This window comes from Durio zibethinus, chromosome 26 (assembly GCF_047325235.1).
Source record: "Durio zibethinus cultivar Kanyao isolate XHJ-2024 chromosome 26, ASM4732523v1, whole genome shotgun sequence".
NCBI classification, from domain to species: domain Eukaryota; kingdom Viridiplantae; phylum Streptophyta; class Magnoliopsida; order Malvales; family Malvaceae; genus Durio; species Durio zibethinus.
The window spans coordinates 6350166-6373353 of NC_143187.1; the positions used below are offsets into that span (position 1 = coordinate 6350166).

General features: G+C 36.8%; 3 protein-coding genes across 7 annotated transcripts; 2 read left to right on the forward strand and 1 right to left on the reverse strand.

The window, feature by feature from the left end:
* LOC111274743 (1-phosphatidylinositol-3-phosphate 5-kinase FAB1B-like) lies at positions 1 to 14838 on the forward strand. Of its 2 annotated transcripts, none has more exons than XM_089755360.1 (11): positions 1 to 1915; positions 2222 to 2971; positions 3778 to 3931; positions 4052 to 4396; positions 4583 to 5485; positions 5573 to 5904; positions 10451 to 10574; positions 10667 to 10837; positions 11373 to 12914; positions 13758 to 14024; positions 14184 to 14838. In XM_089755360.1, the coding sequence occupies exons 1-11, from the start codon at positions 1296 to 1298 to the stop codon at positions 14505 to 14507; spliced, it is 5532 nt and encodes a 1843-aa protein (XP_089611486.1). In that variant the 5' UTR covers positions 1 to 1295; the 3' UTR covers positions 14508 to 14838. The 2 variants fall into 2 exon arrangements, with proteins under 2 accessions (XP_089611486.1, XP_022715367.2); XM_022859632.2 differs by having other exon boundaries at positions 1153 to 1915; positions 2228 to 2971.
* A 470-nt stretch (positions 14839 to 15308) lies between these two features.
* Positions 15309 to 19469, reverse strand: LOC111274744 (uncharacterized). Its single transcript, XM_022859633.2, has 4 exons — positions 18902 to 19469; positions 16044 to 16159; positions 15733 to 15857; positions 15309 to 15630 (listed from the first exon to the last, which is right to left on the reverse strand). The coding sequence occupies exons 1-4, from the start codon at positions 18999 to 19001 to the stop codon at positions 15519 to 15521; spliced, it is 453 nt and encodes a 150-aa protein (XP_022715368.2). The 5' UTR covers positions 19002 to 19469; the 3' UTR covers positions 15309 to 15518.
* A 74-nt stretch (positions 19470 to 19543) lies between these two features.
* LOC111274188 (uncharacterized) lies at positions 19544 to 23188 on the forward strand. 4 transcript variants are annotated; one of them, XM_022858817.2, is made up of 5 exons: positions 19544 to 19624; positions 19706 to 20324; positions 20862 to 21369; positions 21445 to 21526; positions 22539 to 23188. In XM_022858817.2, exons 1-5 carry the CDS (start codon positions 19568 to 19570, stop codon positions 22761 to 22763), a joined length of 1491 nt encoding a protein of 496 aa, XP_022714552.1. In that variant the 5' UTR covers positions 19544 to 19567; the 3' UTR covers positions 22764 to 23188. The 4 variants fall into 4 exon arrangements, 3 of the variants coding, with proteins under 3 accessions (XP_022714552.1, XP_089611487.1, XP_089611488.1); XR_016334142.1 differs by having other exon boundaries at positions 19568 to 20324; positions 20862 to 21377; positions 22539 to 22576; XM_089755361.1 differs by having other exon boundaries at positions 19568 to 20324; positions 22539 to 22908.

Here is a 23188-nt window from a genome sequence, read left to right on the forward strand (position 1 = left end):
GTTTTTACAATCTCTTTCATGGTCATTTTTGTCCTTTTACAAAAAAAAATTGCTCAAATATTCAATTTTTGTTTACATACAGCAGAGTCTACAGTTCATATCATGTACCCACGTTGAAGGATAGTCGCTTTCTTTGCCACAGGATAAAGGGTCAAGATAATATGAATCAGCACTGCCAACAAATTCAAAAAAACAAAGAAAAAAAAGAGAAAATTTTGACTCAATTTTGTAGATTGTGAGATTAGATATATATTTAGTATACCCAGATTATTTTTTGTATAGAAACAATGCATAGGCTTTTTCAGCTGTTGTTTTGATACAAATTTGTTTAATAGAAAAAAGAGGGGTTCCTTTTCTTGATATTGAGAACGAGATGCTTATGATCAAGATCAAGAATTTTATCGTTTTATTGTTTTTTTGATAAAGAATCTCATTCTGGGCTGTGGCTTTTTGTTTCATTTGGCTTTTACATACCTTTTTTTTTTTTTTTTTTTTTCTTTATAACGGTCTGTTTGCGGACCTGGCGAGAATCTGTTGGCTGGCTGCTTCATTCTTGATGAGATTGATCATTGATTGATTGATGATGACGTTGTTGATTGGCATTTTGAGGTAAAACGGTTTCGTATGTAAACCTGAATTGCGTATATATTTGTTGTTTTTATCTGTGGGGAAGGGAAAGATTGATTGATTTATTTATTGTTGGTTGTAATGAGGAAATGAGGAAATGATATTTTGCTGGATATTTGATTTGTTTAATTTACGCGTGGGAGTGATTGATGACAGATGGGTATGAGTTGGTTCATGAGAAAGGGCGTGCTTTGATCTTATTTGTAGTGACTGAGGGTCAGTCTTTGACCCTTTGTAAGGTCTGCCTTCTTGCAATTTGTGATTTTGTTCAACTAGTTTTTGGTTCAAGAATTTGAAGATAGAAGAATTTTCAGGTGCATATGTCGAAAATTTGAATTCATTATAGTTGAATTATAGAGTAGATTGGGTTGCCGGGCAGTGTTTTGGATCAGGGTTGAATGAAGTTGGCAGCAGTTTGTTGTTTATATTATACTATATAGTCATTCTGGGAATGAGATGGAGAAGTAAGAGTTACTTTGATTGGTGATTTGGTGGATTGCTGGACAACATAGTTGGTTATTGATTCGTAAAATTTTCAAAGTTCTATTGTTGCTCTTGGTGGGATTTTGTCTTCATTTGGGGTGAATTGCATGCTATTTAGTTTATGGTTTGTTACGAGTGTCAGATGAACATAGCATAATGAGTGGGGGCAGTAGGATCATTGTTAGATGGATGCCCCTAACAAGACATTTTCTGAGCTAGTTAGTTTACTAAAGTCGTGGCTCCCTTGGCAATCAGAGCCTGCTAATGTGTCAAGGGATTTTTGGATGCCTGATCATAGCTGCAGGGTATGCTATGATTGTGATTCCCAGTTCACAATATTTAATCGTAGACACCATTGTCGGCTCTGTGGCCGAATTTTTTGTGCCAAGTGTACAGCAAACTCAGTTCCTGCACCATCTAATGATTCAAGGATCCCCCAAGAAGAGAGGGAGAAGATTCGGGTATGTAATTATTGTTTCAAGCAATGGGAGCAGGGCATAACTACTATTAATGATGGAGTGCCGGTGCCCAACCAGGATCTTAGTACCTCACCATCAGCCACTAGTTTTATCAGCACTAAATCTAGTGGCACTGCTAACAGTAGTAGTTTTACTCTTAGCTCAGTGCCATATCCAGCTGGACCATATCAACAAGTGCAACCAAAGTCTATTGTCAACCCTCATCAACTGTCTGCAATGAATAAAAGCACGGATAGACCTGACAAGAGTGCACCAAAGAGGAGCAATGATCTTATTATGGATGCAGAAGATCCATCTTCTAACCAATATGAGTTTGCATTGAACAGGTCAGATGATCTTGCGCTCTTAATTGCTCTTTCTCAAGTTTTGCCTATTGATCAAGCATAACTTAATTCTTTATATTTGTCTTAGGCCCTCAGACATCTGAATGCACATGTGTTTGTGCATCTCTATCAGTATTATTGTTTTTTTTTCTTTTTATCAGTACTGTCTACTGAATAGGTCTCTTAAAAATGGAAATAGAGAAAGGGAAAGGAAAAATAAGTAGCCATTTAAACCAATTGGAAGAGTTAGAGAGAAAAAGGTCTCAATGTGCTATTCTGATTACTTACCTGTTGCTTGCTTTCTTTCAGCATCAGGAGTGATGATGAGGACGATGATTACAGCTTATATCTCTCTGATTCTGAGACAAAGCATTTCTCTCAAGATAATGGCTACTATAGTCCTGTTGATGTCTACTATAGTCCTGTTGACTTTGATCAGATGAGCAATGATGATGGGTCACATAAATTTCATCCTCATAGAGAAAATATTGACTCAAAAACTTTAAGCAGTTCTCCGATGAACCACGGTTTTCCTTCACCGGGTTCAGAAGGGTTATCACAGCTTGTTAAGAAAGATGAACATGATGGGGATGAATGTGAAGCATCATCTTCTTTATATGCTGCTGAGTCTGTAGATTTTGAAAATAATGGACTTCTCTGGCTCCCTCCTGAACCAGAAGATGAAGAAGATGAGAGGGAGGCTGCTCTGTTTGATGATGATGATGATAGGGATGGTACAGGAGAGTGGGGACATCTGCGTAACTCAAGCAGCTTTGGAAGTGGGGAGTCTCGCACTAGGGAAAGGTCAAGTGAGGAGCACAAGAAAGCAATGAAGAATATAGTTGATGGACATTTTAGGGCCTTGGTTGCTCAGCTTTTACAGGTTGAGGACCTTCCTGTGAGTGATGAAAATGGTGAAGAGGGCTGGTTGGAGATCATCACTGCTCTTTCTTGGGAGGCTGCTACCCTTTTGAAGCCAGACAGAAGCAAAGGGGGAGGGATGGACCCTGGTGGATATTTTAAAGTGAAATGCATAGCTTCCGGACATCGCTGTGAGAGGTAAATGCTACACAAGAGTAATAAATGTTTCTATTTGACTCTTTACACCATTTTGTTCTAATCAATGTGAATATCTCAATTAGTTAATCACTGAGATGACCACTATGATTGGTTTGTAAAACGGATAATCATGTTCTGTCTTTATCAACCCTTGACCTGCTCTTTAAGGTTTCAGCATATGAACGAAGTACAGACTGAGGCCTTATGTCTGGCTTCTGAATGGCAGGTTCCTAACTTAATACCTTGTGTAAATCTGAGAAGTTTGTGCTAGGATTTTCTTGATATGCTACTTAACAACATAAATTCAACTTTTCATTACTCCTGATCTATCATAATTAAGAGATGGAGCAATCAACAATCTTATTCGACTAAATTGCCATAGACACTGTTAAATCATGAGCAAAATGTAAAAAACTTGTTTACTTGAATGATTCTTCTCCATTTGTCCACATTCACATATGATGCAGCAACTTGAGAAAGTCATCAATTACTGATAAAATATTTGAAAAACAAAATAATTAGATGATACAGTCAGGACTGGCTTGCCAACTAGGTGGAGATACCTCTCTTTTAACCTTTGAAACCTCACTGTCTGCCCCTGCTTAAACGTGCCAAGATCTGCTACCTCAAGCTAGGAGTAAACTGCAATTTTTCGTAATAGTACATTACTGACATTAGACTATCAGTTGCACCACTTTCATCACTTTCATTTGCTGCATGATACTAACATTTCAGTTCAACTATACTACTGCACTGTTTGTGAACATTTTTTTTTCCTATTTCTGATTTTGCTATGGCTCTTATAGTATGGTTCTCAAAGGAGTTGTTTGCAAGAAAAATGTTGCTCATCGACGAATGACTTCAAAAATAGAGAAACCTCGGTTGTTGATCCTTGGTGGAGCTCTTGAATACCAGCGGGTCTCTAACCTATTGTCAAGTTTTGATACTTTGTTGCAGCAGGTTTTTCATTTTTATATGTTTCTTTCTGTTTTGGATTACTGATTTTTATTTCCACGAGCTACTATGTTTTTCTAAATTCTACTTTTTGTCTTTTGTTATTGGTTTGACATCTTTAACCAGGAAATGGACCATTTGAAGATGGCTGTAGCAAAGATACATGCACATAAACCCAATATCCTTCTGGTAGAGAAAGCAGTTTCTCGATTTGCCCAGGAATATCTTCTTGAAAAAGACATATCTCTTGTTCTCAATATCAAGAGGCCATTGTTAGAACGCATTGCACGCTGCACAGGTGCTCCAATAATCCCTTCAATTGATCATCTCTCTTCTCAGAAGCTGGGTTACTGTGAAAAGTTTCATGTTGAGAGGTTCATGGAAGATCTTGGATCTGCTGGACAAGGAGGGAAGAAATTGGTCAAGACATTAATGTATTTTGAAGGCTGCCCAAAGCCATTGGGTTGCACTGTAAGTTATTTAAACTAACCAAAAACCAAAGAAAATGGAAAATAACAGCAGATGAAATTAAAATTTACTCTGATTTTTTTTTGTGGAGACAATATTTATGTTCCCAATATTGTGGGTCTATGTGAAATTTATTGGTATGGTGGATCATTTTATTAGTCTAACTGAATATATATCTGTTTGCTTCAGATATTACTTAGAGGTGCAAATGGAGATGAACTGAAGAAAGTCAAGCATGTGGTCCAATATGGGATTTTTGCAGCTTATCACTTGGCTTTGGAGACGTCATTTCTTGCTGATGAAGGAGCCTCTCTGCCAGAATTCCCTTTGAACTCTCCAATTACTGTGGCACTTCTGGATAAACCATCAAGCATTGTGAGGTCCATATCAACAGTTCCTGGTTTTACTATTCCTGGCAATATAAAGCCGCAGGAAACTCAACATTGTAGTGAACCACAAAGAGCTAACAGTGTTCCGTCATCAATCATCAGTCATAATATTCGGAAGATAGAAGAAACTATGCCATCTTGTTTACCTAATGATGCAAGCTTGTGGTCTGTACGACCCACTTTGATAGAGTCAACTGCCATTTTATCATCTACTTCTGAGAAAATTTCAGATGCAATTTCCAAGAAAAATGAAATGGGCTCCAAAGAATCCTTAATGATGGAAGCTTTTGGAGACAAAAGTGAGCCAGCTTTCATGAAGAATTGTCTCACTCTTAGTGGTGTTCAGCCATTAGAATCTTTGGGACAATTTTCTATGGCACACACTAACCAAGAGACTCATAGCACTGCGGTTGAAATTCAAGCGGTTGAAATTCAAGCGGTTGAAATTCAACCAGTTGGTTCAGAGGTGTCATCTGTGCAACAAGATATTAAAAACCATAATAACCATTCTGAGGAGCCAAGACCATTAAAAGAAGAATTTCCTCCTTCACCTTCTGACAATCAGAGCATTTTGGCATCTTTATCATCCCGATGTGTGTGGAAAGGGACTGTCTGTGAAAGATCCCATCTCTTTCGAATCAAGTACTATGGCAGTTTTGATAAACCTTTGGGTCGGTTTTTGCGGGATCATTTATTCGATCAGGTAAATTTTCTCCCCCTCGCATTTATATATTTCTTCGTACTGACCCCAGCAATTCTCTTGAAACTAAGGAGACTGCTGATTTTTCAGAGCTACCAATGCCATTCTTGTGACATGCCTTCGGAAGCACATGTTCACTGTTATACACATCGACAGGGAACGCTCACCATATCTGTGAAGAAACTCCCTGACATTTTCTTACCTGGTGAAAGAGAGGGCAAGATCTGGATGTGGCACAGATGCTTGCGATGTCCTAGGACCAATGGTTTTCCTCCGGCCACTCACAGAATAGTGATGTCTGATGCTGCTTGGGGTTTATCTTTTGGGAAGTTTTTGGAGCTGAGTTTTTCAAACCATGCAGCTGCCAGCAGGGTTGCAAGCTGTGGCCATTCTTTACATAGAGATTGTCTTCGTTTCTATGGGTAATTTTCTTTCCTATTGTTTTTTTATTTATTAACCAAATATCATATATGAGTACAAATAGTTGCCCTCATAAAGAATGTGCTAAAACATGGCTTTTGTTCAGGCTGTTGACCCATAGAATTATAGTTCGCCACATTTTGTCATTATTTTTTTTTTGACAAAATTGTGTCATTAACCATCATTATATATTTTGTTTGGATTATCAATTATTTTTGCCATACAAACTCTGTCAGATGATATTAATCATAGCATGACTTTGTGTGGAAACTGAATGTATATTGAAAAACAGCTTATCTCCAATTATACAAGAATCTTAGGTTTATATACAACTAACTAAGGGTTAAACTAGGAAACTAAATCTTCCTTAATTCTAGGAATACAAATACTTAATTCTAGAGATACAAATATAAATATACAGATTACAAGATTACAACCAGCTGTAAATAAGTGTTTTCCCACACTCCCTCTCAAGCTGGTGAATAGGTGTTTTCCATTCCTAGCTTGGAAATAATTTCTTGAAATGTTGCACTGCTGAGACCTTTAGTCAACACATCTGCAAGTTGACCCTTGGTTGATACATAAGGTGTAAAAATCAACCCATTGTCTAGTTTCTCCTTTATGAAATGCCGGTCTACTTCAATGTGTTTTGTTCTGTCATGTTGCACAGGATTGTGTGCAATGCTGATTGCAGACTTGTTATCACAGTAGAGTCTCATTGGTCCATCTCACTTGATCTTCAAGTCTTCTGGGATAATCTTTAACCATAGTAGTTCGCAAATTCCTTGAGCCATTGCTCTGAACTCTGCTTCAGCACTTGATCTTGCTACCACATTCTGTTTTTTACTCCTCCAAGTCACAAGATTACCACCTAAGAAAGTGCAGTAGCCTGAGGTAGATCTTCTATCAGTTACTGAACCTGCATAATCAGCATTTGTATATGCTTCTAGAACTAACCCCGAATCTCTTTTGAATAAGATACCTCCCCCAGGATTGGCCTTCAAATTGTGCAATATACGGTAGACAGCCTGTAAAGGCACTTCTTTAGGACTATGCATAAATTGACTTACCACACTCACAGCATATGCTATATCAGGTCTAGTATGTGAGAGATAAATGAGTCTTCCAACTAATCTTTGGTACATCTCTCTATTTACAACAGCATCTTCATTAGCTTCTCCAATTTTATGATTAGGATCTATAGGGTTATTTGCAGGTTTACATGCAAGCTTCCCAGTTTCCTTCAGAAGATCCATCACATATTTCTATTGTGAGATAAAAATACCATGCCGTGAGTGAGCTACTTTAATTCCTAGGAAGTACTTCAATCTCCCAAGCTCTTTTATCTCAAATTCTCTAGCCAAATACTGTTTTAGAGATTCTCTCTCTTTTTCATCATCTCCAGTTACAATTATATCATCAACATACACTAATAGAACTGTGACTCTCCCTGAATCAGAGTGCTTGATAAACAATGTGTGATCTCCTTGACTCTGTTTATATCCCATTGCTAGCATCACTTTGGCAAATCTCCCGAACCAAGCTCTAGGAGACTGTTTAAGGCCATATAAAGCCCTTTTTAGCCTGCATACTTTGTTTACTTCTAGATGACCTCCAAATCCCGGTGGAACCTTCATATATATTTCTTCTTCCAAATCACCATGTAAAAAAGCATTCTTTACATCAAATTGTTGAAGCTGCCAATTGAAATTTGCAGCCAATGATAACAAAATCCTAACTGTATTCATCTTGGCAACTGGAGCAAAGGTTTCCTGGTAATCCACTCCATATGTCTGAATGTAGCCCTTAGCCATTAACCTGGCTTTATACCTTTCAAAAGTACCATCTGCCTTGTATTTTACAGTGAAAACCCATTTACACCCCACTGAATTTTTTCCTTTAGGCAACTCTACCAGTTCCCATGTCTGATTTTTCCCTAAGGCCTCCATTTCTATTTTCATGGCTTGCCTCCATTTCTCACTGGATAATGCCTCAGATAATGTAGTTGGAACAGAAATAGTGTTTAGGCTCACAATAAAATTTTTGTGGGATGGTGAGAATTTTTCAAATGACACAAAATTAGATATTGGGTATAGTGGATGCTTGGTACATTCTCTGGTTCCTTTCCTAATGGCAATAGGCAAATCATAATCACTAGTTATAGGTTTAGGAGATTCATGCTCATTTTGAGAAATAGAGTCAAAAACTATAGTTACCTCATTTCCAGAGTTAGGATCAGGTTCTTGGACTGGCACTGGTTCAGGATGTGAAACTTTTCTTCTTGAGTACACCTGTAATTCCTTCATAGAATCAAGAACAATATTATCCTTTATCACATCTTTTGTATTTGGAATGGGTTCAGACTCAAATTCAATGTTTGACATGGGCTCAGCAGAAACAGGTTTCGACTCATAAGAATTAATGGGTGTAAATGTTGAAGAAGGGGGCAAATCAAGCAAAAAGAAGTCTTTATCCTTATCTTCCATGAATGAAGTCTCCCCCTGAAGATAAGGTTGAGTAAAGAATAGTTTATTTTCTTCAAAAGTGACATCTACAGACACAAAATTTTTTGGTAGGAGGATGATAGCACTTATATTCTTTTTGAGTTGAAGAATACCCCACAAAAATACACTTAATCGCTCTTGGATCCAACTTTCCCCTGTTATGACTGTGAACATGAACAAATGATGTACAACCAAATATCCTAGGTGTGAGATTGTTTGTGATATTGAGGTTGGGATAAAATTGTGAGAGTAGTTCCATAGGAGTTTTAAATCCCAAAACTCTTGAAGGTAACCTATTTATAATGTGTGTGGCAATGAGAACAGCTTCCCCCCAATAAGATTTATGTACATTTGCTTGAAAAAGAAAGGCTCGGGTTGTGGCTAATAAATGACTGTTTTTTCTCTCTACCACTCCATTCTGCTGTGGAGTATTAACATAAGATGACTCATGGATAATCCCCTCTTTTTGGAAATAGGTGGATAGACTCTGGTTGAAGTAGTCTCTTGCATTATCAGACCTAAATCTCTTGATTCTTACTCCAAATTGATTTTGGATCATGTTTTGGAAGCTTAAAAACACACTATTCATATCTGATTTGGATTTAAGTAAAAAAACCCAAGAGACCCTAGTACAATCATCTATGAATGAAACAAACCATCTCGCACCAGAAATATTAGGAATTGTAGAGGGGCCCCAAATGTCACTATGAATCAAGTAAAAGGGAGTAAAACTTCTTTTGTTACTGATTGGAAAAGACACACGTCTAATGTTTTGCAAATTCGCAAATATCACAATGAAAATCTTCAACATTTAATTCTTTGAACAAAGAAGGAAACATGTTTCTCAAGGTTCCAAAAGAAGAATGTCCAAGACGAAAATGATAAAGCCAGATTTTGTCTTTATTGGAAGATTTTTCAGAAAGAAATGACAAAGGTAAACTATTTTTGATATTACTTGTGTTATTTGATGTCTCAAGATAGTATAGTCCATCCTTCTCCTTAACAAGTCCAATCATCTTCCCCGAACTCTGGTCCTGAAATTCACAATAAGAGGGATAAAAAGTTACTTTGCAATTCATATCTCTGGTAAGTTTTTGTATAGATATCAGATTAGTAGACAATTCAGGAACATGAAGAACATTTTTGAGAACAAACAAGGGATTAACTTGAACATCTCCTAATCCTGCCACTGTGGTAAGTGAACCATCAGCAACAACAATTCTCTTATTACTAGGACACAGGTTATATGTACTAAACTTTTGTGGGGAATGTGTCATGTGGTCTGTAGCTCCTGAGTCAATGACCCAAGAACTCGTAATAGGCTTAGCCGAGACATTTAATCCATGAGAACCGGAAGCTTTACCTGAACTAGAAACTTTACCCAAAGAACATACCATAGTAGGCTTTTCAAGGATTTTCAATAAGTTTGTCAGCTTTTCAATCTCTTCCCTGTTGAACTCTCCTTGTTTCTGAGACATCTGTAGTACTCCAGTGATTTTCCCAGTGAACATTTCCTCAAATTGGGTGATAGTGATATCTTTCTTTGAAAGGGTTCGGCAATGAAGGCCTAAACAGGATTCGGCAATGAAGGCCTAAAAAAGTCAGCAATGAAGGCTGAAAATTTTTCTTCCCAAGAAGAGCCTAAAGCTCTGATACCATGTGGAAACTGAATGTATATTGAAAAACAGCTTATCTCCAATTATACAAGAATCTTAGGTTTATATACAACTAACTAGGGGTTAAACTAGGAAACTAAATCTTCCTTAATTCTAGTAATACAAATACTTAATTCTAGAGATACAAATATAAATATACAGATTACAAGATTACAACCAGCTGTAAATAAGTGTTTTCCCACACTTTGAGTGGTCTTAGAGACTTCGTAAATGTTCTAGTGAGCTGATTATAAATTTGATCTATTATAATTGAATGATGTAGGTCATGATCTAGCTGATAAAATATCCGGAATTATTAGTGGCAAAAAACTTCATCCATCATCTCTACCCCTCTCTCTCTCTCTCTCTCACTATTTAAATATATGCAGATTTGGGAGAATGGTTGCCTGCTTTCAGTATGCATCAATTGACGTTCATTCTGTGTACCTTCCAACCCCAAAACTTGACTTTGGCTATGAGAATCAGGAGTGGATACGAAAAGAAACAGATAAGGTGCAAGGATAAATTTTTGGTTTTATTAAGAAGCCAATTTGGATCTCTCTGCATTTGGGTAATGTAGTTTTTTTTCTTATTGTTATAAACAGGTGGTTGACCGGGCAGAACTTCTGTTTTCTGAAGTACTCAATTCCCTAAGTAAAATTGCTGAAAACAAAATTGGCACAGGGCCACCTAATAGGATTACGAAAACACCTGAATTGCGACAACAAATTGCTGAACTAGAAAGAATATTACAAAAGGAGAAGCTGGAATTTGAGGTGAGACTTCCTTTATGTGTTGTAATTTTTTGCTTTAGTGAGACAGATTTTATGTCTATGCCTGATTGCCAGTGGATTATGTTGACCATGTAAAGTCAATGAGTATGACTGCTGATAATTCAGGCGCTAAAATAACTGTTAGAAAATTTCTATCTCCATATTTTGTGTACTTGTCAATATAAGATGTTTAGATATTCGAAAAATATTTTCTGAAAAATTCATGTGTAGAGTTCAACCATTACAACCCTTTGAATTTATCCATTAAGCCTTTTTCTTTGGGGGAATAGTTGCATTATTTTTCAATCAATGTAATTCTGTTTAAGAACAAAACCTTTAGAAATTTCTCTAAACATATCAGAAAATTGTAGATAAAAATATTTAGAGGAGAAAACTCTAATGGGTCTATAACTGGAAAAAAATGTTAAATTTCCCTTGCTTCTGTTAGTTTGAGTTGAAAAAGGTTTATGAAAAACAAATGTCAAAATTTCATTGCTGTTTCTAATTTCTTTTCTTATTGTTATTGGCCTTGGTTTAGGAATCATTGCAAAAGGCTTTGAAAAGGGAAGTGAGAAAAGGGCAACCTGTTATTGATATTCTTGAAATTAACCGGTTGCAGAGGCAATTACTTTTCCAATCTTATATGTGGGACCACCGCCTGGTTTTTGCAGCCAATTTAGAAAATTATAGCCTCCAGGACAGTTTCAGCAATTCAATTGCAGGGCATGAGGAGAAATCCCTCACTGATAGTGAGAATCACAAGGATATGGATATGCTGGAACTTGGAAAAGGCTCTGAATGCTGTGACTCTGCTCTTGTGGATGCAAAGCTCAATAGGCACTCTGACCAAAGAAAACTAAATGGCAACACTAATCTGTCAGATGTAATCCATCAAGAACCAGACATGAATGAAAATTCAAATCTTGGAAACAAAGACTATGGTAATTTTTCTGCTAGCCAAAGCATGTATGACCAATCTGACCATGAGAAACCTGAGGCAAATGTTCGGCGGGTCCTGTCTGAAGGCCAGTTTCCTGTTATAGAAAATTTGTCAGATACCCTTGATGCTGCTTGGACAGGCAAAATTCAGCGAGAAACTGTAAAACCTAAGAAATTTTCATTTTCACTTTCTGATTCTGCTGCCGCAGATATTGCTGCTCTAGGTGCAGAAACAGAGGAGTTAGATTTGGAAGACCATTCTGAAGAAGAGATTGTGCCAAAGGCTCTTCATTTTCCTTCACCTGCATCGTCCACTAGAGGTTCTGAAAATGTTGAAGACTCTGTAAGCTGGTTAAGAACGCCTTTCTTAAGTTTCTACCGTTCACTGAACAAAAACATTTTAGGAAGTGCTTCAAAGCTTGATACATTCAGTGAGTATGATCCGGTCTATGTTTCATTGTTTAGAGAGTTGGAACTGCAAGGTGGGGCTAGGCTGCTTTTGCCTGTGGGTGCTAATGACACCGTTATTCCAGTTTATGATGATGAGCCCACAAGTATGATATCATATGCTCTAGCATCACCTGAATACCATTTCCAGCTAAGTGATGATGGGGATAGACCTAAAGACAGTGGGGATTTAACGGCCTCAGTATCCTTACCTGATTCAGTGAATTTTCAGTCATTCCATTCTCTTGATGAGATGACCTTTGATCCTCATAGAAGTCTTGGTTCAACAGATGACCTTACTGGAACTCGCAGCTCCGTGATTATAGACCCACTCTCCTGTACGAAGTCTTTGCATGTCAGGGTGTCTTTTGGGGATGATGGGTCAGCTGATAAAGTGAAATATACTGTGACTTGTTACTATGCAAAGTGGTTTGAAGCATTAAGAAGAATGTGTTGCCCATCCGAACTAGATTTTGTAAGGTCTCTGAGTCGTTGTAAGAAGTGGGGAGCTCAGGGTGGCAAGAGCAATGTTTTCTTTGCAAAGACCCTGGATGATCGGTTTATCATTAAACAAGTCACTAAGACAGAGTTGGAATCATTTATAAAATTTGCTCCTGGATATTTCAAGTACTTGTCTGAATCAATTAGTTCTGGAAGTCCAACATGCCTGGCAAAGATTCTTGGTATTTATCAGGTGCTTGTTCCTATGGCTTTAGATGCTCTAATGCTACATATCATAATCACTATTCCACTGGATAAACAAGACAAATTGCTAATTTTGGTCACCATTTAAAAATGCTGGAACAATCCTGACATTATCTGTAATATTGGCTATCATAATATATCTTATTAATGCCCAAATAACTGAAAGCCAGAACTTACCCATAGTTGCCTTTAACTAATAGACTGCTTATTCTGTTTAATATGTGCTTAGAAATAAGGTTGTTTTGCATAAATAAAGTATAAGCCTACATATTGAAGCTTGCCTGTGTGTAAAATTGAAGCATTATGATGCAAAATTATGCAGTTTTTCAGTTTGCGAGTTCAATAGGTTTTGCTACCATTACCACCTAGAACTCAGCAAGTGTTATGAGCCCACTAGGAAGTTAAGCGGTGGCTTAGGCAGTCAGGTGACAGCATTGCTGCTTCTCCTGTACAATATCTGCATGTGCATTCTGGCAAGACTCTGCTTGACCTCTTTATACTTATGTAGGTACTGACATTTATATAAGCTAAGAGCATTTTTCTATTTGAGGAAGGAAAATGCTTGAGAAGAAGTAGCTGAAAGTTAGAGCTATCTCCGAGGGTAACATGGTATCTTTTAAGATTTAAAAATTGCCCTCGTCTTTGATGCTAGTTGCTGATACTTTTGAATGAAAATGGTCAAGAGGACTTAGAAAGGGCAGAAGACCTTTGCTTTTTCATGCTTTTAGGAATGAGATGGTATTAAGAGTGTGTTCACTTATTTATAGATGGCAAATTGCACATGTTTTCTGGGATCATTATTTATTTCTTATTGTTGATCTTTTCTTTTAAGGTTACAACAAAGCAACTTAAAGGTGGGAAAGAATCAAGGATGGATGTTTTGGTTATGGAGAATCTTCTGTTTAGACGAAGTGTCACACGGCTATATGATCTCAAAGGATCTTCTAGATCTCGTTATAATCCTGATTCTAGTGGCAGCAACAAGGTTCTGCTAGATCAGAACTTGATTGAATCAATGTCGACTTCCCCTATTTTTGTGGATAATAAAGCAAAGCGGTTGTTGGAAAGAGCAGTCTGGAATGACGCTGCTTTCCTTGCAGTAAGTTTTAATCTTTGCTTGTGTGCATGGGCCACTGAAGGGAAGGCGCATAGTTTACATGCCTGGAGATCTATCCGCATTTCATGCATTGTTAATTTACATTAACTAAAGTGCACATCATCCAATTTTACTCATTTCTTTATCTTTTCCACCATGCAGTCAAGCGATGTGATGGATTATTCATTACTGGTTGGAGTGGATGAAGAGAAGCATGAGTTAGTTCTTGGAATCATTGATTTCTTGAGGCAGTATACCTGGGATAAGCATCTTGAAACTTGGGTGAAGGCTTCAGGCATCCTTGGTGGCCCAAAGAACGCATCACCAACTGTAATTTCACCAAAACAATACAAGAAAAGGTTCAGGAAAGCAATGACAACTTATTTTCTAATGATCCCAGATCAGTGGTCTCCTCCTACCATTCCAAGCAGATCTCAGTCAGATATAGGGGAAGAGAATGGACAAACCGGGACCTCAGTTAAGTGATTCTATGAGTCTGTAACTATATATTAAAAAATGTAATTTGGGAGTCAACTCTCCCATTCTGTTTTTCTTTGTTCATACGACTGATTTCCATTTTTGAATTCTTTTGGAGGGCAATTTTTCTTTTACACCAAAAGAGAGCCATAAATTTTTTGTTAGGAGATGCGAAACAAGGCTGTCTAAAGCCAGGGAAATTTCTGTCTGAGGTCCAATATTTCTTGATCTCTGCATGATATTTTTGTACAAAATAGTTATTCTTGTATTTAGCATTCCATCGTGTACATGTTTTTTATGTCAACCTTTCTACCACAGTGAATTAGACTCTTTTGGTGAATTCCCAGTCTTTCATATATTCTTCCCTTGTGCGTACATGTTGCCTTCTCATTGTTAATTGCTGTGGCTTTCATTTACAAAAGTTAATGCTGATGTGATGTAAGGAATTGTGATTCCCGTCATCATGTCATGTACTTATTACACACTGGTCAGGATGAATCAGAATTGAATGGCTATTAAGTGTTTGCAGGATTCATCTTTTGCTGATATATTTTCATGTACAATTTGGTCAGCAACTGCCAAAAAAGAAAAAAATAATCAAATGATTGTATACGATAATAGGGAAGATCCTGTTTTGCCAGACGAGTGATAAATCAGAGCAATCAAATTATTCTATTATAAACATCAATGACAGGTTCCAAGCTTTGATTTGTTTGACCATTTATCACATAAATGGCAGTCCCTACAGTCAAATTTTAGGATACAAGAATCTATGCAAGGCAGCTGTTAGCCTGTAATCGATTGAAAAATAACAAAAAAACCCAAAGGGGCTGTGAGCTTTAATCATCATAATGCAAAAACAAATTGATTACAAGAGAAATAGGTTTTTTAGCTATCTATATACAATCTCTAATACTTGGAGTGTCTTTCTTGTTACATGCTGTAGAAACAATTATTTCATGAAATCTGTGGAATCTGGTAAGAGGCAGGCTTTCTATTAGTGGAACTTGTTAAAATCATTCACTTGGAGTCATCTTGCGCAATGATAACACCTTTATTAGCATTGCTGACTCCGCCACCATTAACAATTTGAAGCCATCTATCTTGAAGAAGATCAAGGATCTCAGCATCTCTGGGTTCAGAACATTAGCAAAAACTTCATTTTAGACTACAGGAGCTAAGGTCAAAGTAATTTGAATACGGTATAACAAGGTACCAGAAACAGGGTTCTTACCTCAGATGATAAGATGTTCCAGGAATCTGTTGAGGAAAACGAGGCCCCTCATCGTACCCTTCACAAACTATTTCTCCATTTTCATCTCTATAGCAGATTATACCCTGAGACTGATCCTCGAATACCTATTAAAAGATGAGGCAGACATTCAAACATTCATGTTGGTCAGACAATCTATATGATGTTTCTTGTCCAACGGGTACTACTCAGTTGCAAAGATTTCATTAGCTTCAGTAACAAGAAACATGGAAGACAAGGGTTGCTAGAATATATGAATTGGAATACTAACAGGAAAAGAAAAAGAAGTTGACCTTGTTCTTGGCGAAGGATCTGATCTGAAGTGTGGATGCTTTCTTGCCAGGAACTTGATTGTGTTGAAGCATCACGATCTTGTTGGCATGTTTTATAAGTGGACTAGACGTTCTAACTGGAATATGAAGAGGAAAAGAACATGTTACAGACATTGATCTCATATTACAGGGAAGGAGGAGGGGAATGAAAGGAAGAGCAGAGAGTTTTTGTTAAGACTAAGGAAGGAAAAACTAAAGCTAAGACGAAGGAAAATGACAAAGCATCGGTTACCATATTCAATTATTAGGAAGTTAATGTCTTGTCATGGCTTTATAATCAGAATTTTTTTATATGTAAATGGGTTCCTTGTTGCTAATCTTCTACATGTTACTGCTGAGGAAGCCTGAGTCAGCCTCATGTTGATTCAGCATCTTATTTTCTATCGAATTTGTTGGTGGGTCTACTCACATTATTTCAGAGTTAATTCCCTTCGTTTTCTTGTCTGCATATATGAAACTACAACTTTTCTTGACATTTCTAGGTAAAAATATGGAACCTGATTTTAGAACCAAACTGAACTGATTTTTGACGTTTTTACACAACAGTTACCTGTTGTCACATCTGTTCGAAACATCTCAATGGAAAAGGGTCTCGAATTCTGGAGGAAAAAAAAATAAGAACCTGATTGATGGACATTTGAAAAGATAGAAATATCCATGCTAACAAGGCTATGCTATCTCTTCCCAGTGGATATTTTGATTTCTCTTCCACAGCAACTATACTTTTTTCAATTGCAGCACTCTCTACCTGTTTTTATAAAAATTTTCCCATCAATCAACCTCAACTGTTTATTTTTGTATAATTTCTTCTAACTTTTTCTATCAAAAGTCAAAATTGAAAAAGCAAAATCTCCCCCAAGTAAAACCTGTTCATCAACAATAGCGGAAAGCATACGTATTACGCCATAGAATTTCCATTAAACTATTGATTAATGTAATTTCTTATCGTATGCTGACAACATTGGACCTTGAAACTGTCATTAAGTAAGCATTAAGATTACATCTAAGTTTAATCATGGAAATTAAATGATAAGATATTATAATTCTTGTGGTATCAAATTCATTTAGAAAGAGTCAAATAATGCTTGCTGGTTTGGCACTCTTTGGGCTACACGTAGGCAAAGCAGAAATGTTTATTTGGAGCAGTACTCTTTCCATTATCTGTTTACCAACCCATCGCATTTCTAGCCTTCTAGTAGGTGTGTAAAGGCAGACTGATAATTGGATAAGAGAAACAGTTATAAATTCAAAACCTATAATTTTATTCGGAGAATGAAAAAAAATGGAAAAAAAAAAACTATACTCTTTACATCCATTTGAATGCAGGTTGGAAACCAAGAAATTAGACCCCATTATTGAGAACTTAGATCTTGTTCTAACCACGCCTATCTTCTTCTCTATTCAATCACTGAACCTAGATTTGTGATCCAACAAAATGTCACCAAAAAAGTTTTTGAAAGAGAAGGAAAACCTTTATAAATTGCATGCTTTTGCTTTTGTTTGATGCTGACGAAAATAATTTGGTATGAGATAATCATTTAAGTTTAGAAGATCAATGAGCAAGATCATCTTATCAATTTAACCTCAATATCCACTGCTTTGTTATATATGGAATTTTCTTCTTTTTAGTTCCTCTTTTGTCAACAGAAACTACTTTATCAAATGGTATATAAGATCAGCAAGGAGTTCCAAGGAGCATAGATAGTATGGAAATATAATTTTTTTTTCTATGTTGGGAAAATGGTGGCATTCAATTCAGCCATTCATATCATATTGACCAATCAAGTGATCTGTTAGCGAAATGTTCAACTCTTAATTTTTTAATTCCGGATACTCAAATAAGAAAAATCAAAATCTTATCATATTAGACTTAAACACATAACAAAATTTGGTAAGCCCAATCACTATGGATTCAAGTTCAGCTACCTGGTTGGTCCTAGGTTTATATCCCATAACTATGAGCTAACCTCCTTTCTGGGCCTATCCTTATTTACTTCGTATTCAATGAAAGGATGGTCCGCATAATATATAACTCTAGCTCCTCTACCCTGGTTTTTTTTTTTTTTTACAGCTTCTTATGTTCAGTTTTTATCCTCGTTTTTATGCACTAGTTTGGTTATATTAGAAAAAAAAATTTTTTTTCCTGTTTCTTTATGTTCTTCAACTCTATGTTAAAACTTGAACATAAGATCTCAAAACACCATCAAACTGTATTATCATCATTTACTTCTATACAATTGATTTAAATGACATTAAAGTGAGCTGGAATTTCAGATCAAACTTGTTGGTGGTTTGTTTCAGATGAACCAAATCAATTTTAAGTAGTGGCAATGAGTCTCTTTATCAACCATGAATGATCAGTAGCCTCAATACTTTCGGTGTTTAAATATAGCTTTTTTTTTTATGATTTCTGTAGACCTTTTTCCTAGAACCCAAAAAAAAACAAAAAAAAAGAGTTCAACAATCAACATAATTGTATTACCCTAGATGCTAATGAACCAAAGTACTAAACACTGTATTTATTAAATTATAGTATATGTATATGTCAACTGACATGATTCAGTATGTTTTTCTGAAATTTGAAAGAGATGCTTATTTACCTAGGCCTAGCAGTAGTATTTATTTGGACTGAAATGTGTCCCAACTCCCAACTATCCAAACTTCAAAGAATCAATTTTCTTTCAAAAAGAAATTATCCTAAAAGGCTAAAACTAAAGAGGACAATGGAAAGTGCTTCAGGAAAAAAGAAAATAAAAGAAAAGGATTCTGTAACATGGATGGAAGGACAAAGAGAGACAAAAGTTCTAACTAGTGCTTACCTGCAATGCAATAGCTTGTAAGCCCATGAACCACGAAATACTCAATCTGAACTAGAGATAAAATCCAATAAGAAGCTTCCCAGAAAGAATACAAAGACATATATAAACCAATAAAAAATTTCCTTCATCTTGTCATTTCTTTGCTTTAAAGGCAGGAATGCAGCTCAGAACTGATGACTCAGGAGTAAAGAACTCAAGGGTTCTCTTTTTTTTTTTTTGGGCCTAACCATTGTTGTAGTATTAAATTATGTTCACCTCCCAAAGTCCCTCTTCTTTTGATGAAGTACTATTTCGTCTCCTAGCTTCTCTGTCTAATTCTGTGAGACTAGGACAATGTGTCACTGTTGTTTCATTTTGAAATGGAGATGCATTCAGACAGAGATAAAAGCTTTGTTAAAGTGTTTATCCCATGTGGGTCTCATGAACAGTCTATTGGTCCATAGTTTCTAGTAGTCAAAGCTTTTTTCTTGTTTAGCGAAGAGCTAACTTTGTTGGAGACTCTCTCCAATCGCTTTCTCATGAAACGGTTGAAGTAGTATTAGCATATCAAAACAGATGTGGCTGGGCAAATCCACTTGACCAAAGTCACCGAAAAGAAAAGAAAACTGCTGTACATCCAAGAAAATTCTTCTAGCTAAGCACAAAATCAGTTATCTTCAACAAAACATGGATCTTGCGGGTCCCAAATACTTTCAAGCTCCACCTTCATTTCCATCTAATGGGGTAATGAACTTAAAGATCCCGCATTTGTTTTACTCGTCTTTCTTATTTATCTGTCATAACATTTGTTTTCATCTAATTCAGGACCGACCGCTGGAGAGTAATGCAAGTCTTTATGGACAACCGCTGGAGACTAATGCAAGCATTTATGGACAAAGCAAGGACAACCCATTTGCTGACACTTTTCCTGACCCACTTTGCAAGCTTAATCTCAAGGAGACATCTGAGTTTGTCAAGTCATTTCCAATGGCGACTTCTAATAACAACACAGATAGCAGAGGGGGAGGGTTTTTGGATATTTCAATTCAGAGAAGAAGAGAAGGAGTGAACTCAGTCACAACACAAAGGAGAGTTTTGGAAGCTCCTTCTACACCAGGTAGGCCAGTTTTCAGCTTCAGTGGTGGCAATCATGCTAGGAAGAGCTTTCCTTCAAAGTGGGATGATGCAGAGAAATGGTTAATCAGCAGCTCTTGCTATGAGTCTCCTGCCCATACGCTAAAGCCACCACCTGAATCATCAAAGATGATTAAACAATGTGATAACTTTAAGCATCAAACTGAGGTATTTTCTGAGAAATCAAGGGTCACTGAGGAAAGGGTTACAAAGTTTGTCACAAGCTTTAAAGGGTCAGTTTCTTTGGAACACCATCATCCAACCCCAGGTTCTAGTGGAAACCCAGGCTCTGCAGATGTCCTTCTAAAAGGTAGGATCTAACTACATTTCAACTTTAACCAAAATTTTGGTCATTATGATAGTCTTTTTCTTTCCCTTTTTGCCTTTTTATAAGCTTAATAGTACTTTGAACTGTTCCACTGTTTGATTACTTTCCTTTTCAGATAAAAACAAAATCCAGAATGGTTTGTCAGTGCTTTGATTAGAATCAACAATTTAGGCTTCTTTTTTATCTTCTTTTTCCCTCTCCATAAAGAATAAAGAAAATGGGGTCTTGAATCTTGTGGTTTACCTTTTTCGATTTCGAGCTGAAAAACACAATTAGTCCCCATGTGCAGAACTGTTATTTAGTTTAACTCTACAACCAGACACTGCAATATTTTCTTCATCAATAAAATTCTCCCTTGTGATTACGGCAATCCATCCAATGCCGAGTGTGAAATAGTTTCTTGAAAGCTTATATTTAGTATATCACTGTTTTATACATAAATTATACTAATTGGAGAGGACTTGGTATAAATTTTGGTTAACATTGAACAACACTTTATTTTATTAATCATTAATGTAGATAAGTTCACGGATGAGGTAGAACCAATTTTACCAAATTTCGGATACTCGGAGCCCTCAAGAGAACGGTTTCTTTTCAGAAACTCATACTGTGAAACCATGAAAGATGCAGGCACTGAAGTATCCCATGAGATTAAACATAAAAATGTTGGGACTGAGATGACTCCACTAGGAAGTTCCACAACTTCTAGATGCCACACACCATTCAAGAGCTCATCACCTGCACGGCATAACACACCAGCTAACAGGTCAGGTCCATTGGCATCCGCTAATTCCAATAGTTCTAATATCACGATTGACATTTCCCAGCTGCAAGAATATCATCTAGCTAAACTGCAACTGGGGACGCATTATGACTCTATCACATCCAATTGGAGCTCAAGGGAAGAGGAGGAGGAAGAAGTATCAAAGAGCCTTAGACATTTCGAAACAGGCAGTGCATACAGGAAAAGTGTTTCCGATTCAAGAGCTGCATGGGAAGAAGAGGAAAGGACAAAATTCTGCCTGAGGTAATGAGGTAAAATATTTATTATCATTATCTCTGTTACGTAGCATATCAGTAATGACTATTATTTGTGTCACAGGTATCAGAGAGAGGAAGCAAAAATCCAAGCTTGGCTGAACCTTCAAAGTGCCAAAGCAGAAGCTCAATCAAGAAAGCTTGAGGTACTTTCTCGATCTCATGACTAGTTCCTATTCTAGCACTTGTTGTACTATAACTCATGATATTGATACTTTTAAAGTTAAATGGTTGCCTTTGAACCCAAATTTCTTTTGCTGCAATTTTGAATTTTCTCATCCACTGCAACTGGCACAGCAACTAATGATGCAATTATCTTTAACTGCTAACGAAGTCTTGTACATCAAAAGGAATAAGTGAGATGCCTTTACGGGTTAATAGTTATGATTGTAGTCATTTGGTGAGGCCTTGTTTTTACATTGGAAATTAAATATGAGTAAAGCTTATCTGTGCATTCTATGCATATTCGTCAATTGAATGTGCTATGTGGATTATCTTTGGAAGTGTTATCCAAACTTATTAATGGATTTTTTCTTCCTCGAGCCACTCGCAACTCTAAGACACTTTCATCTCTTGCTTTCTTGACTAGTCCACCTCTGTTGGAGTGTCTACCCTCAATTCAATATGCTTTTATCTGCATCCTTCTCTCTTAAATATATACGAAGAAAGCTAAAAGTACCCAAGTCCCTATTTTTATATTGCTACTGTGGTGGTTGTAACTTGTAAGCCCATGTGAAGATCAAGCATTTAGAAATCCGTGGGGAATTGGAATATTTACTTAAGCTGGGTTGTCTCCTGCTTGGAAACTTGGATTTTAGGTATTATTGAATAAAATAAGCTTCCGCCTATTTAATTAAGGTTGCACTCCTTGTTTGTCCACTTGTTGCCTCCTGCACTCCGCCAACAATCTGTAGTGCAAAAGATAATGACGGCTAAGAAGCTGATTAGTTTAAACCCTATCCAAACAGGGTGTATACAGCCAATGAAGATTATTCAGAAAAAAGAACAGGAATTACTAACATGGCCCAGTAGCCTAACACCTCATTAGTTTCAGGGTCATGCAAGCATTTGACTTGGATTTATTCTATTATGTGCGGATAATCCCTTCGTGGACTGACATTGTATTTGGTATATGATGTTCTGAACTGAACTTTTCAGGTGAAAATACAAAAGATGAGATCAAACTTAGAAGAGAAATTAATGAAAAGAATGGCAGTTGTTCATAGAAAAGCTGAGGAATGGAGAGCAGCGGCCCAGCAACAACATGCTGAGCAAATGCAAAGGGCAACTCAGCAGGCGCAGAAGAGAATGAACAATAATAACTCAAATATTTCTGGCCACAGCTCATGTGGTTGCTTCCCTTGCAATAACAGCCACGCATGAAGATTTTCGAAAGATAGATCATCTCCGATCTCCATTGTGTATCTCTCTGGACTCTAAGGAAATTCCCAAAACCTCATTCTTGCAAAGCGTTTATGCAGAAAAATCACATCAATAACAGTAGCAATATTGACAGAACTATCAAAAATGGGATCTTTCATCAAAATTTCACCATTTCTGATACAAGTGGTACATAAATTGCCTTGTTCATTGTCAATTTGTGATGCTGTGCCAATAACATGACGATTGTTGTGCCACTCATTTGCCTCTATCTTCTAATTATTTTGGTTGTGACCCATCACAAGGACCTTGTCTTTTTAATGTTTTTGTTTTTTTTATTTGACAAGCATAAGAAACTTGTCTGATAATGCGTGTGGACCAATTCTTTATCAATTGATTGTGTCAGGGATCATAACACTTTTGATGAC